Source organism: Carcharhinus amblyrhynchos, chromosome 24 (assembly GCF_965287045.1).
Source record: "Carcharhinus amblyrhynchos chromosome 24, sCarAmb.v2.hapA, whole genome shotgun sequence".
Lineage (NCBI taxonomy): Eukaryota > Metazoa > Chordata > Chondrichthyes > Carcharhiniformes > Carcharhinidae > Carcharhinus > Carcharhinus amblyrhynchos.
In genome coordinates this window covers 46068710-46084278 of record NC_137347.1, presented here as the reverse complement: position 1 = coordinate 46084278, position 15569 = coordinate 46068710, and the positions used below count along the sequence as shown (strand labels likewise).

Below are 15569 nucleotides of genomic sequence, written 5' to 3'. Positions count from 1 at the left end.
GTATCCCCTTGCCATGTTAGTCCTCTCAAAATGCATCACCTCACTCTTTTCAGGGTTACACTCCATTTGGCACTGTACTGCCCGTCAGACTAGCCTGTCTGTATTGTGCTGTGATCTAAGGCTTTCTTCCTTAATCCAATACCAGTGTCTTGTGCTTAAACAAAAGAGGCTACAAAGGGATGAGGGAGACATTGATTAAGATAAACTGGGAGCAAAAACTTTATGGTGGGACAGTTGAGGAACAATGAGGACTTTCAAAGCAATCTTTCACAGTAGTAAGCAAAAGTATGTACCAATGATAAGGAGGGACTGTAGAAAAAGAGATAATCAGCCATGGATATCTAAGGAAATAAAGGAGGGTATCAAATTGAAAGAAAATGCATACAAAGTGGCAAAGATTAGTGGGAAACCAGGGGATTGGGAAATCTTTAAAGGTCAACAGAAAGCTATGGGAAAAGCTATAAAGAAAAGCAAGATGAATTATGAGAGTAAACTAGCTCAGAATATAAAAACAGATAGTAAAGGTTTCTACAAATATATAAAATGAAAAAGTGGCTAAAGTAAACATTGGTCCTTTAGAGGGTGAGAAGGGGGATGTAATAACTGGAAATGAACATAGAACAGTACAGGCCCTTCGGCTCTCGATGTTGTGCCGAGCTTTGTCCGAAACCAAGATCAAGCTATCCCACTCCCTATCGTTTTGGTGTGCTCCGTGTACCTATCCAATAACCACTTGAAAGTTCCTAAAGTGTCTGACTCCACTATCACAGCAGGCAGTCCATTTCCACACCCCAACCATTCTGAGTAAAGAACCTACCTCGGATATCCCTCCTATATCTCCCACCATGAACCTTATAATTATGCCCCTTATTATCTACATTCACCTGAGGAAATAGTCTCTGCACAGCCACTCCATCTATCCCCCTCATCATCTTATAAACCTCTATTAGTTGCCTCTCATCCTCCTCCACTCTAAAGAGAAAAGCCCCAGCTCCCCCAACCTTTCCTCATAAGACCTACCTGCCAAATCAAGCAACATCCTGGTAAATCTCCTCTGCACTCTCTCCAATGCTTCCACATCCTCCTTTATAGTGAGGTGACCAGAACTGCACACGATATTCCAAATGTGGTCTCACCAAGGTCCAGTACAGTTGCAGCATAACCCCATGGCTCTTTAAAGTCAAACCCCTGTTAATAAGCATTAACACACTATAGACCTCCTTCATGGCTCTGTCCACTTGAGTGTCAACCTTCAGAGATCTGTGGATATGAACCCCAAGATCTCTGTTCCTCCGCATTCCTCAGAACCCTGCCGTTGACCCTGTAATCCGCATTCAAATTTGTCCTACCAAAATGAATCACCTCACGCTTATCAGGGTTAAACCCCATCTGTCATTTTCTGGTCCAGCTTATCAATATCTCTTTGCAGCCTACAACAGCCCTCTACCTCATCCACTACTCCACCAATCTTGGTGTCATCAGCAAATTTACTGACCCACCCTTCAGTCCTCTCCTCCAAGTCATTGATAAAAAATAACAAATAGCGGATCCCTGTGGTACACTGCTGGTAACTGGTCTCAGTCTGAAAATTTTCCACCCACCACCACCCTCTGTCTTCTGTGAGAGAGCCAGTTAATTATCCAGTTGGCCAAATTTCCTTCTATCCCACACCTCCTTACTACTTGAGCTGGCAATGGCCACCCTTATCAAACGCCTTACTAAAATCTGTGTATGTGACGTCAACTGCTCTACCTTCATCTACACACTTAATTACCTCCTCAAAGAATTCAATCAAATTTGTGAGGCAAGACTTATCCTTCACGAATCCATGCGGACTATCCCAGATTAAACTGCATCTTTCCAAACGGTCATAAATCCTATCCCTCAGGACCTTTTCCATTAACTTACAGACTACTACTCTCTGATATATCCTCTTTTTCAATTAAAACTTCCCCATTGCCAGTTTCCCTACTGTCTACTCTGAATTTCCCCTCCGGTTCCCATCCCTCTGCCTACCACAAAAGCACTTCCACTCTTCTTCCTCCTCCTCTGTGCAGCTGAGGCACCTGTTAGACCGTGAACTTGGCTCTTGCTATCATCTTGCTTATCAGTATCCAAAATGGAAAAGCAGTTAGGGAGTGAGAGCCTTGGGGATTTGTGCACTACCTGCCTGTTTCTCTTAGATATTCTGTCAGTCATCCATTCTCTCATTTTCTCCACTTCTACTGCAGTATGAGCACCTGTCTAAGTATGTAATCCTCAACCTTTCAGATAACACCTGATCCACCTGTCTTTTGAGCTCCACAACCCAGAGGTCAAGTTTCTGCAGCAGGTGTAGTTATCAAGGACACTTTGTCAACATGACTTTCCACATCCCACAGGATATATGTCTGAGGGACAAGATTTATGAGCATTTGGAGAAGTTTAGAATGATCAGAAATAGTCAGCACAGCTTTGTCGAGGGCAGGTCGTGCCTTATGAGCCTGGTTCAGTTCTTTGAAAATGTGACTGAACACATTGATAAAGGAAGAGCGGTGGATGTGGTTTACATGGACTTCAGCGAGGTGTTTGATAAGGTCCCCCATGCAAGGCTTCTTGAGAAGGTGAGAGGGCATGGTATCCAAGGGGCTTTGGCCTTGTGGATCCAGAACTGGCTTGCCTGCAGAAGGCAGAGAGTGGTTGTGGATGGGTCTTTTTCTGCATGGAGGTCGGTCACCAATGGAGTGCCCCAGGGATCTGTTCTAGGACCCTTGCTGTTTGTCATTTTCATAAATGACCTGGATGAGGAAGTGGAGGGATGGGTTAGTAAGTTCGCTGACGATACGAAGGTTGGTGGTGTTGTGGATAGTCTGGAGGGATGTCAGAAGTTGCAGCGTGACATAGATAGGATGCAAGACTGGGTGGAGAAGTGGCAGATGGACTTCAACGTGGATAAATGTGTAGTGGTCCATTTTGGCAGGACTAATGGGATACAGGAGTACAATATCAAGGGTAGGAGTCTTAGCAGTATTGAGGAGCAGAAGCTTCTTGGGGTCCGGGTCCATAGGACGCTCAAATCGGCCTCGCAGGCGGAGGATGTGGTCAAGAAGGCGTATGGTGTACTGGCCTTCATTAATCGAGGGATTGAATTTAGGAGTCGGGAGATAATGCTGCAACTTTATAAGACCCTTGTCAGACCCCACTTGGAGTACTGTGCGCAGTGCTGGTTGCCTCACTACAGGAAGGATGTGGAAGCTATTGAGAGGGTACAGAGGAGATTTACAAGGATGTTGCCTGGATTGAGAGGCATGCCTTACGAAGATAGATTGAGGAAGCTAGGTCTCTTCTCCCTGGAGAGACGAAGGTTGAGAGGCGACCTGATAAAGGTTTATAAAATGTTGAGAGGAATAGATAGGGTGGATTCTCGGAGGCTATTTCCCAGGGCTGAAATGGTCGCTACGAGAGGACACAGATTTAAGGTGCTGGGAAGCAAGTACAGAGGAGATAACATAAGAACATAACATAAGAAATAGGAGCAGGAGTAGGCCATCCAGCCCTTCGAGCCTGCCCTGCCATTCAATAAGATCATGGCTGATCTGTCGCTGCTCAGTTCCACTTTCCCGCTTTCTCCCCATAACCCTTAATCCCCTCTCTTATCAAAAACCCATCAACCCGCGTCTTAAAAATATTTAGTGAGGCAGCCTCCACCACTTCAACGGGCAGAGAATTCCAGAGATTCACCACCCTTTGAGTGAAGAAGTTCCTCCTCAACTCCGTTCTAAACCGCCTCCCTTTTATCTTGAGGCTGTGCCCCCTAGTCCTACTGTCTTTTTTGAGCGGGAAGAGTCTCTCCACCTCTATCCTATCCATCCCATTCATCATCTTATACGTCTCAATGAGATCTCCCCTCATTCTTCTAAACTCTAACGAGTACAAGCCTAGTTTATTCAGCCTCTCCTCATAGCTCAACCCCCTCAACTCCGGTATCAGCCTAGTAGACCTCCTCTGCACTCCCTCCAAGGCCAAAATATCTTTGCGCAGGTGCGGTGCCCAAAACTGCACACAGTACTCCAGCTGCGGCCTCACCAATGCCCTATACAGCTGCAGCAAGACCTCCCTACTTTTATATTCAATCCCCCTCGCTATGAAGGCCAGCATCCCATTCGCCTTCCTGACCACCTGCTGCACTTGCAAGCTGGGTTTTTGCGACTCATGCACAAGGACCCCGAAGTCCCTCTGCACCGTCGCCTGCTGCAGTTTTTCGCCCCGTAAGTAATAGTCCTTCCTACCATTCTTCCTACCAAAGTGGACCACCTCACACTTGCCAACATTAAATTCCATTTGCCATTTCCTGGCCCATTCGCCCAGCCTATCTAGATCCTTCTGCAGACTCTCCACACCCTCCGCACAATTTGCCGTTCCCCCTATCTTGGTGTCATCAGCAAATTTCAACACCCTACACTTGGTTCCCTCCTCCAGATCATCTGTATAAATGGTAAAAAGCTGAGGCCCCAGCACCGACCCCTGGGGCACTCCACTAGTCACCATCCGCCAATCCGAATAGCACCCGTTGACCCCCACTCTCTGCCTCCTATTTGACAACCAATCCTCTATCCACGCTAACACCCTACCCCCAACTCCATGTCCCTCGACCTTCTGCAATAACCTCTTGTGAGGTACTTTGTCAAACGCCTTCTGAAAATCTAGAAAGACCACATCCACCGGCTCTCCTCTATCCACTGCCCTAGACACATCCTCATAGAACTCCAGTAAATTTGTCAGACACGACTTCCCTTTAATGAAACCGTGCTGCGTCTGCTCTATCAAGCAATTCCCTTCAAGATGCCTTGCAATTTCCTCCTTAATGACAGATTCTAACATTTTACCTACCACAGACGTTAAACTAACCGGCCTATAATTCCCCGCCTTTTGCCTGGCACCCTTCTTAAACAACGGCGTAACATTAGCTGTTTTCCAATCATCCGGCACTTCCCCGGAATCCAGCGACGTCTGGAAAATAACCACCAAGGCATCCACTATCACCTCCGCCATTTCTTTCAGAAATGTTAGGGGTAAGTTTTTCACTCAGAGGGTGGTGAGTGAGTGGAATCGGCTGCCGTCAGTGGTGGTAAAGGCAAACTCACTGGGGTCTTTTAAAAGACTTCTGGATGAGTACATGGGATTTAATGGGATTGGGAGTTACAGACAGTTCTATGGCTTGGTAGGTATGGATGCGATCGGCGCAACTTGTGGGCCGAAGGGCCTGTTTGTGCTGTAGTGTTCTATGTTCTATACATGACTCATGGCTGAGCTGCACTGACATACCTTGCACTAAAGTGTTTACTGCATTACTTATTTAATTTGAAATAATTCCAATGTGTACTGCAATTTACTGTGCTTATTAAATGCTAGTACCACCTGCAAATAAAATTTAATTACACATGATTCAGAGATGCCAGTGTGAGACTGGGGTGGGCACAGTAAGAAGTCTCAAGACCAAGTTAAAGTCCAACAGGTTTAGTTGGGTATCACAAGCTTTCACTCACCTGGTGAAGGGGCAGTACTTTGAAAGCTTGTGATGCCAAATAAACCTGTTGGATTTAACGTTGTCTTGTAGAACTTCTTAATTACATAAGTATGTCTTTGAGATATTACTTTTATTGTTTAATTTTATATTTACTTTTATTTTAAAGTTTCAATTCTTGTTACTTTGATCTACCTTAACTCCTTTTTTAAAAAACTAAATATCTATAAATTGACTTCCCTTTGGAATGGTGGGTGATGACAGGAAGCTATAATTTACCATCCCTAGCCCCTGTTTTCCCTTCGAAACTGGGCTCCCCTGCACTGCTCCTTTTTGGCTGCAAGTTCCACAGTAGAGGTATTCGGAAGCAGTTCTATTCCAGTCTGAATTATTGGTGTTCTGCAGACCATTAAATGTGTAGCAGTGACTTTTTTGGTGAATTGCCCTTATTGTGGTGCATGAAGAATCCATCTCCTGTGCGTGATGTTTCTAACAGTCCAAATGAAGTTGAAAGTCCTCCATAATAGAAACAATAATTTTAGCCCTTACTCCACTGACTGACTGGCTTCTGCTGTCTTTGTCATAGAATAGGAAATGTGCACTTAGTAAAACCTTATCAAACAATTACGTATTGTTGTATCACTAACTGGGATAGTGAAATATTAGAATTCTAATTAATGATGGGAAATATCCACACAGGAGGAAGGTGTTCAACGAGGAAGAGATGAGGAAGAGAAGCGGAAAGAGATTACCTCTCACTTCCAGATAACTCTGAATGATATCCAGGCACAAATGGAACAACATAATGAACGGAATTCCAAACTGCGTCAAGAGAACATGGAGCTGGCAGAGAAACTGAAGAAATTGATTGAACAATATGAATTGAGAGAGGAGGTAACTGGACCTATAAATGTTATCATGGGCTCAATTGCTAGGAATAAAATAAAGCTGTAATTTTAATTGTTCAGATGCAATTTTGATGTTTCATGATGTCACATTTAATAATTGAAGTTAAAATAATTAATTGCGTTGTGTTGCTAAGCAATTATTGACTGAACAAACCTTGTCTTGCAAATGATTTATGCCATTCCTTACCTGAGAGTTGAGCATTAAATGCAGAGAGAAATGATTGCTAATTCGTCATTGTTCACAGACTGTAGGATCTACATAGTCCACTTCCTTATTTTTCTGAAGTGTTAAATTATTTTGTCTTGCCAAGACAAACTCATCTAAAGTGGGAGGCTAAGAATCTATTGAGAATAGAACATAGAACACTACAGCACAAACAGCCCTTCGGCCCACAAGTTGCGCCGATCGTATCCCTACCTACCAGGCCATAGAACTATCTGTAACTCCCAATCCCATGTACTCATCCAGAAGTCTTTTAAAAGACCCCAGTGAGTTTGCCTCTACTGCCACCGAAGGCAGCTCATTCCACTCACTCACCACCCTCTGAGTGAAAAACTTACCCCTGACATCTCCTCTGTACTTGCTCCCCAGCACCTTAAACCAGTGTCCTCTCATAGTGACCATTTCAGCCCTGGGAAATAGCCTCCGAGAATCCACCCTATCTATTCCTCTCAACATTTTATAAACCTCTATCAGGTCGCCTCTCAACCTTCGTCTCTCCAGGGAGAAGAGACCTAGCTCCCTCAACCTATCTTCGTAAGGCATGCCTCCCAATCCAGGCAACATCCTTGTAAATCTCCTCTGCAACCTCCCAATAGCTTCCACATCCTTCCTGTAATGAGGCAACCAGACCTGCGCACAGTACTCCAAGTGTGGTCTGACAAGGGCCTTTATAAAGTTGCAGCATTACCTCCCTACTTGTAAACTCAATTCCTCAATTTAATGAGGGCCAGATTATATTATTAATATAATAGAATATTAAGAATTTTCACAGTGATTGCCTCGGTACACAGTGTTGCTGTAGCTAGTTTATAAATAGCTTCCTCTTTGGAAAAGTCCATGCTCACATAGTCTGGATTGATTTGTACAATAGCTCCAGAACACTGATGTGCCTGGCTGGAAGATTGAAGGTCCAAGACATTCAATTAAAATGCATATACATTTAACAGGTAGTTCTTGTGTTTGAGATGCATTTTAGATTTTTTCATACATCAATCTAATACAAATTGAGTTGGCTATTTGGAGCTATCCAAGCAGTAATTTGGCCAGGAAGACTCCACGCACAGCCTGCAAGAAACCATCAAGTAGAAGTTAATACTTGGGGGCCTTGTGTTCTGACCAGTTTATATTGTAATTTTAAAGAAGAATAATTATATCAAATGTGCTATCTTTCGTGGACCAGCATCACAAAATACTACAGTGCATCGGCCCATCAAACCTGCACTGATGCATGAAGGAGCAGAAGGATCTTGGGGTCTGGGTCCATAGGACTCTTAAATAGGCCTCGCAGGTGGAGGATGTGGTCAAGAAGGCGTATGGTGTACTGGCCTTCATTAATCGAGGGATTGAGTTTAGGAGTCGGGAGGTAATGCTGTAACTTTATAAGACCCTTGTCAGACCACACTTGGAGTACTGTGCGCAGTGCTGGTCACCTCACTACAGGAAGGATGTGGAAGCTATTGAGGGTGCAGAGATTTACAAGGATGTTGCCTGGATTGGGAGGCATGCCTTATGAAGATAAATTGAGGAAGCTAGGTCTCTTCTCCCTGGAGAGACGAAGGTTGAGAGGCGACCTGATAGAGGTTTTTAAAATGTTGAGAGGAATAGATAGGGTGAATTCTCGGAGGCTATTTCCCAGGGCTGAAATGGTCACTATGAGAGGACGCAGAATTAAGGTGCTGGGAACATAGAACATTACAGCGCAGAACAGGCCCTTCGGCCCATGATGTTGCACCGACCAGTTTAAAAAACAATGACCCTCTAACCTAAACCAATCCCTTTTCGTCCATAAACCTATCCACGGATCTCTTAAACGCCCCCAAACTAGGCGCATTTACAACCGCAGCAGGCAGGGCATTCCAATCCCTCACCACCCTCTGGGTAAAGAACCTACCCCTGACATCCGTCCTATAACTACCCCCCCTTAATTTAAAGCCATGCCCCCTCGTGCTAGCTTTCTCCATCCGAGGAAAAAGGCTATCACTGTCCACCCTATCTAAACCTCTAATCATCTTATATGTTTCAATAAGATCCCCTCTTAGCCGCCTTCTTTCCAGCGAAAACAACCCCAAATCCCTCAGTCTCTCCTCATAGGACCTCCCCTCCATACCAGGCAACATCCTGGTAAACCTCCACTTCACCCTCTCTAAAGCCTCCACATCCTTCCTGTAATGTGGGGACCAGAACTGCACACAGTACTCCAAGTGCGGCCGCACCAGAGTTGTGTACAGTTGCAACATGACGCTGCGACTCCTAAATTCAATCCCCCTACCAATAAACGCCAAGACACTGTATGCCTTCTTAACAAACTTATCTACTTGATTCCCAACTTTCAGGGATCTATGTACACATACACCTAGATCCCTCTGTTCATCCACACTATTCAAAGTCCTCCCGTTAGCCCTACACTCAACACATCTGTTATTCCTACCAAAGCGAATCACCTCACACTTCTCCGCATTAAACTCCATCCGCTACCTCTCGGCCCAGCTCCGCAACCTGTCCAAGTCTCCCTGCAAACTATGACACCCTTCCTCACAATCTACCACACCTCCGACTTTGGTGTCATCAGCAAATTTACTAATCCACCCAACTATACCCTCATCCAGATCATTAATAAAAATTACAAACAGCAGTGGCCCCAAAACAGATCCCTGAGGCACACCACTCGTAACCAAACTCCATGACGAATATTTACCATCAACCACCACCCTCTGTCTCCTATCTGCTAGCCAATTCCTGATCCAATTTCCTAGACTACCCTCAATCCCATACATCTGCATTTTCTGCAGAAGCCTACCATGGTGAACCTTATCAAACGCCTTACTAAAATCCATATATACCACGTCAACTGCCTTACCCCCATCCACCTCTTTGGTCACTTTCTCAAAAAACTCAATAAGGTTAGTAAGGCACGACCTACCCGCTACAAAACCATGCTGACTATCTCCAATCAATTCATTACTCTCCAAATAACTATAAATCCTATCCCTAATAATTTTTTCTAAAACATTGCCCACAACAGAAGTGAGACTCACCGGTCTATAATTCCTGGGGAAGTCTCTGTTCCCCTTCTTAAACAATGGGACAACATTCGCTGTCCTCCAATCTTCCGGTACTATACCAGAGGCCAACGACGACCTGAAGATCAGAGCCAGAGGCTCTGCAATCACTTCTCTTGCCTCCCAGAGAATCCTAGGGTAAATCCCATCCGGACCAGGGGACTTATCCATTTTCAAACCCTCAAGAATATCCAGCACATCCTCCTTATCAACTGTAATACTGTCTATTCTACTCCCCTGCAACCCAGTGTCCTCCTCAGCTATATTCTTGTCCCCCTGCGTGAACACCGAAGAGAAATATTGGTTCAATGCCTCTCCAATCTCTTTCAGTTCCACACAACTTCCCTCTGCTGTCTATAACTGGCCCTAATCTTGCCCTAACCAACCTTCTGTTCTTGACATACCTATAGAACGCCTTAGGATTAAGGAGAATCCTATCAGCCAAAGTCTTCTCATGTCCTCTTTTAGCCCTTCTTAACTCACTCTTCAACTCCCTGCTAGCCAATCTAAAGTTTTCTAGTGCACTACCCGAGCCCTCAAGTCTCATCCGAACATAAGCCTCCTTTTTCTTTTTAACCAACGAGTCAACTTTTTTAGTGCACCACGGTTCCCTAGCCCTACCAAATCCTCCTTGCCTGACAGGGACATACCTATCACGGACTCGCAGTAGCTGCTCCTTGAAAAAAACTCCACATTTCGGACGTTCCCAGTCCCTGTAATCTCCTAGTCCAACCTATGCTTCCTAATTCTCTCCTAATGGCCTCATAATTACCCTTCCCCCAGCTAAAACTACTGGCCCGAGGTTCATGCCTATCCCTTTCCATCACTAAGGTGAACGTAACCGAATTGTGGTCACTATCACCAAAATGCACACCAACTTCCAAGTCTAGCACCTGGTCTGGCTCATTTCCCAGCACCAAATCCAATATAGCCTCACCTCTAGTTGGCCTATCTACATACTGACTCAAAAAACCCTCCTGCACGCTTTGTACAAAAACTGACCCCTCTAACGAGCTAGAGCTATAGCAATTCCAATCAATATTAGTAAAGTTAAAGTCCCCCATAACAATTACCCTATTACTTCCACTCCTAACCAGGATTGTCTCCGCAATCCTTTCCTCAACCTCTCTAGAACTTTTAGGAGGTCTATAAAAGACTCCCAACAGGGTGACCTCTCCTCTCCTATTTCTAATTTCCGCCCATACTACCTCAACAGACAAGTCCTCATCAAACTTCCTCTCTGACACTGTGATACAGTCCTTGACCAATAATGCTACCCCTCCCCCCCTTCTACCTCCTTCTCTACTCCGACTAAAGCATTTGAACCCTGGGACCTGCAGCAACCATTCCTGACCCTGCTCTATCCATGTCTCTGAAATGGCCACAACATCAAAGTCCCAGGTACTGATCCATGCTGCAAGTTCATCCACTTTATTGCAAATACTCCTCGCATTAAAGTATACGCATTTCAAACCCTGCTCCGCCCCAGCCCCACGATGCCGTGCATTGCAGTCCCCATCTATGCCCCCCTCACTTTCACCCCCTCTACTCAGGATCCCACCCCCCCTCCGAATCAGTTTAAACCTCCCTGCATAGCCTTAGCAAATTTACCCCCCAGGATATTGGTTCCCCTCTGATTCAGGTGTAGACCATCACTCTTATAGAGGTCCCACCTTCCCCAGAACGAGCCCCAATTGCTCAAGTACCTGAACCCCTCCCTCCTCCACCATCCCCTCAGCCACGAGTTCAAACTTTCCCTCTCTCTATTCCTGTCTAAACTATCCCGTGGCACAGGCAAGAGTCCGGAGATAACCACTCTATCAGACTTGGCCTTTTAGTTTCCACCCCAACTCCATAAATCTCTGCTTAATATCCCCTTCCCTTAACCTCCCTATGTCATGCGTCCCCACATGAACTATAACTTGGGGTTGATCTCCCTCTCCCCTAAGAGTCCTGAATACCCTTTCTGATACATCCCAGACCCCAGCCCCTGGTAGGCAACACACCAGCCCCGAGTCCCTACCATTACTTCCAACTCTCCTATCCGTCCCCTTAACTGTAGAGTCCCCAGTCACGAGGCCCAATCTTTTACATCCCCTAACCACCTGAGCTTTCACACTAGGCTCACCCCCAGAGACCTGCTCCCTTCGGTTATCCCCAGTTGATTCCTCCTCAACTGTAGCCTCCAGGACCGAAAACCCATTTTGGAGGGGAACAGCCCCAGGGGATTGTCCCCCCAATTGCTTCTTTCCCCTCTTCCTGGCAGTGACCCAAGACTCATTTCTAGGAGTGACTATCTTCTTATAACTCCTATCGATGTCCTCCTCCGCCTCCCGAATTATGCGGAGTTCCTCTAATTCCACCTCCAGCTCCTTTACACGCTCCTCCAGAAGCTGCAATCTAACACACTTCCTACAAGTAAAGTCATCTGAAACACTACTAGAGTCCCTCACCACATACATCCCACAGGAGATGCAGCTTACTGCCTGAACTGCCATTCCTGAAACAATTACCAGCAGAAAAATAAAAATATAAAAAAAACTTCCCCCACACTTATAATTAGGTTAGAGGAGGTGGGAGGGTGGGATTCTCTACCAGTGTAGAGGATCGGGTATCCTCTCTGCACTAATTTATAGGGTTAGGGGCCCGAGGGGAAAAAAAACTACAACTACCGGCAAGCGTCCTAGTGACGACTTCCGGTTTCTAACTAATTTAAAAAAAAACGCCGAAACTCGCGACTTTAAAACTATAAATAAGAAGTTAAACAATATAAACAGAAAAATGTACCTTTTTGCTGCCTCCTCACACGCCCAAAAATCGCTGCCTCTCGATACTGCTCCTCAGGAACAATGAGGAAGCAAGTACAGAGGAGATGTTAGGGGTAAGTTTTTCACTCAGAAGGTGGTGAGTGAGTGGAATTGGCTGCCGTCAGTGGTAGTAGAGGCGAACTCACTGGGTTTTTTAAAAAGACTTCTGGATGAGTATATGGGATCTAATGGGATTGGGAGTTACAGATAGTTCTATGGCTTGGTAAGTTTAGATGTGATCGGCGCAACTTGTGGGCCAAAGGGCCTGTTTGTGCTGTAATGTTCTATGTTCTGTGAAATGCCATGACCTGCCCACCTAATCCCACTTGCCAGCATTTGGCCTGTAACCTTGAATGTTATGGCATGCCAGTACTTACCCCAGTACTTTTAAAAAGATGTGATGCATCCCAGCTCCACCACCCTCCCAGCCAGTACATTCCAGACCATCATCACCCTTTGAGTAAAAATGTTTTTTGTCAAACCCCTGCTAAACCTCCCACCCGTCACTTTTAACTGACCCTTCAACCAAGGGGAACAGCTATTCCCTACCCACTCTGTTCATGCCCCTTATAATCTTGAACACCTCTATCAGGTCGCCCCTCAGTCTTCTCTGCTCCAGAGAAAACAATCCAAGCCTATCCAACCTCTCCCCATAACTTAAATGTTCCATCCCAGACAGCATCCTGGTGAAACTCCTCTGCAAACCCTCAATGCAATCACGTCCTTCCTATAATGTGGTGAGCAAAACTGCACACAGTACTCCAGCAGTAGCCTCACCAAAGTTCTATACAACTCCATCATGATCCCTCTGCTTTTGTGATCTATACCCTGATTAATAAAGGTGAGTGTGCCATATGTCTTTTTTACCACCCTATTAACCTGGCTTTCCACCATCAGATCTATGGACAAACACATCAAGGTCCCTTGTTCTTCGAAACCTCCCAGTGTCAGACCTTTCATGGTATACTTCCTTGTCAAATTATTTCTTCCAAAGTGCAACACCTCACACTTTTCAGGGTTAAATTACATCTGCCACTTATCTGCCCATTTGACCACGTCGTCCATATCTTCCTGTAACCCAAATCACTCAACCTCACTGTTAACCATCCGGCCAATTTTAAAGTACATCAACCGTACTACCCTTGTGCACACAATTGGCTACATGCTCAAAAAATTCAATCAAATTTGTTAGGCATGACCTCCCTCTGACAAAATCATGCTGACTATCCTTGGTCAAACCTTGCCTATCCAAATGGAGATAGATTCTCCCCTTTAAGATCTCGTCCATTTAATAGTTAGGTTGTTAGCTACTGTCAGTGTGCAGCACATTGTTACGAATGTTAAGTTTTTGAAAACGTGTTTGGCTGAATCATGGTCCGATAACTGTATGCTGCATCACCTTTCAGGAAGATCACAGGGGTACTTGATAAGATCAGTGGGCCAAAATATAGTGATGACAGTTTTCCCTTTCAATGTGGGTCTGAGTTAGGAGTGACCTATATAGAACCATAGAAAATTACAGCTCAGAAACAGGCCTTTTGGCCCTTCTTGTCTGTGCTGAACCATTTTTTGCCTAGTTCCACTGGCCTGCACTTAGACCATATCCCTCCACACCCCTCTCATTCATGTACCCGTCCAAGTTTTTTTAAATGTTAAGTGACCCCGCATTTACCACTTTATCCGGCAGCTCATTCCACACTCCCACCACTCTGTGAAGAAGCCCCCCCTAATATTCCCTTTAAACTTTTCTCCTTTCACCCTTAACCCATGCCCTCTGGTTTTTTTCTCCCCTAGCCTCAGTGGAAAAAGCCTGCTTGCATTCACTCTATCTATACCCATCAAAATCTTATACACCTCTATCAAATCTCCCCTCATCCTTCTACACTCCAGGGAATAAAGTCCTAACGTATTCAATCTCTCCCTGTAACTCAGCTTCTTAAGTCCCGGCAACATCCTTGTGAACCTTTTCTGCACTCTTTCAACCTTATTTACATCCTTCCTGTAACTAGGTGACCAAAACTGTACACAATACTCTAAATTAGGCCTCACCAATGCCTTATATAACTTTACCATAACACTCCAACTTTTGTACTCGATATTCTGATTTATAACGGCCAATGTACCAAAAGCACTCTTTACGACCTTATCCACCTGTGACGTCACTTCTAGGGAATTCTGTACCTGTATTCCCAGATCCCTCTGTTCAACTGCACTCTTCAGAGTCCTACCATTTACCCTGTGCGTTCTACTTTGGTTTGTCCTTCCAAAGTGCAATACCTCATTTGTCTGCATTAAATTCCATTTGCCGTTTTTAGCCCATTTTTCTAGTTGGTCCAAATCCCTCTAAGCTTTGAAAACCTTCCTCACTGTCCACTACACCTCCAATCTTTCTATCGTCAGCAAATTTGATGATCCAATTTACCACATTATCATCCAAATCATTGATATAGATGACAAACAACAATGGACCCAACACCGATCCCTGCGGCGCGCCACTAGTCACAGACCTCCACTCAGAAGCAATCCTCTGCAACCCTTCTCTGGCTTCTTCCATTGAGCCAGTGTCTAATCCAATTTACTACCTCCCCATTGTATACCTAGCGACTGAACCCATGAGGGACCTTGTCAAAGGCCTTGCTAAAATCCAGGTAGACAACATCCACTGCCTTCCCTTTATCCACTTTCCTGGTAACCACCTCGAAAAACACTAATATGTTGGTCAAACATGACCAATCACGTACAAAGCCATGTTGACTCTCCCTAATAAGTCCCTGTCTCTACAAATATTTGTAGATCCTATTCCTTATCGCACCTTCCAATAACTTGCCCACCACCGGCATCAAACTTACTGGCCTATAATTTCCCGGATTTCTTTTGGAACCTTTTTTAGACAACGGAATAACACGAGCCACCCTCCAATCATCTGGCACCTCTCCCATGAATACTGACATTTTAAATATGTCTGTCAGGGCCCCTGCAAGTCCACTACTAGCCTCCCTCAAGGTCCATGGGAATACCCTGTCTGGTCCTGGGGGTTTATCCACTCTGATTTGCCTCAAGACAGCCAGC

The 15569-nt window shown here is 45.1% G+C and overlaps 1 protein-coding gene across 1 annotated transcript in view; it reads left to right on the top strand.

The window, feature by feature from the left end:
* Nucleotides 1-15569, top strand: part of LOC145358034 (alpha-taxilin-like) — a 95032-nt gene that overhangs the window by 54803 nt on the left and 24660 nt on the right. Inside the window, exon 5 of the mRNA XM_080211741.1 lies at nucleotides 6203-6397. Coding sequence (XP_080067867.1) covers nucleotides 6203-6397 — 195 coding nt within the window. The remainder of the gene's footprint in view (nucleotides 1-6202; nucleotides 6398-15569) is intronic.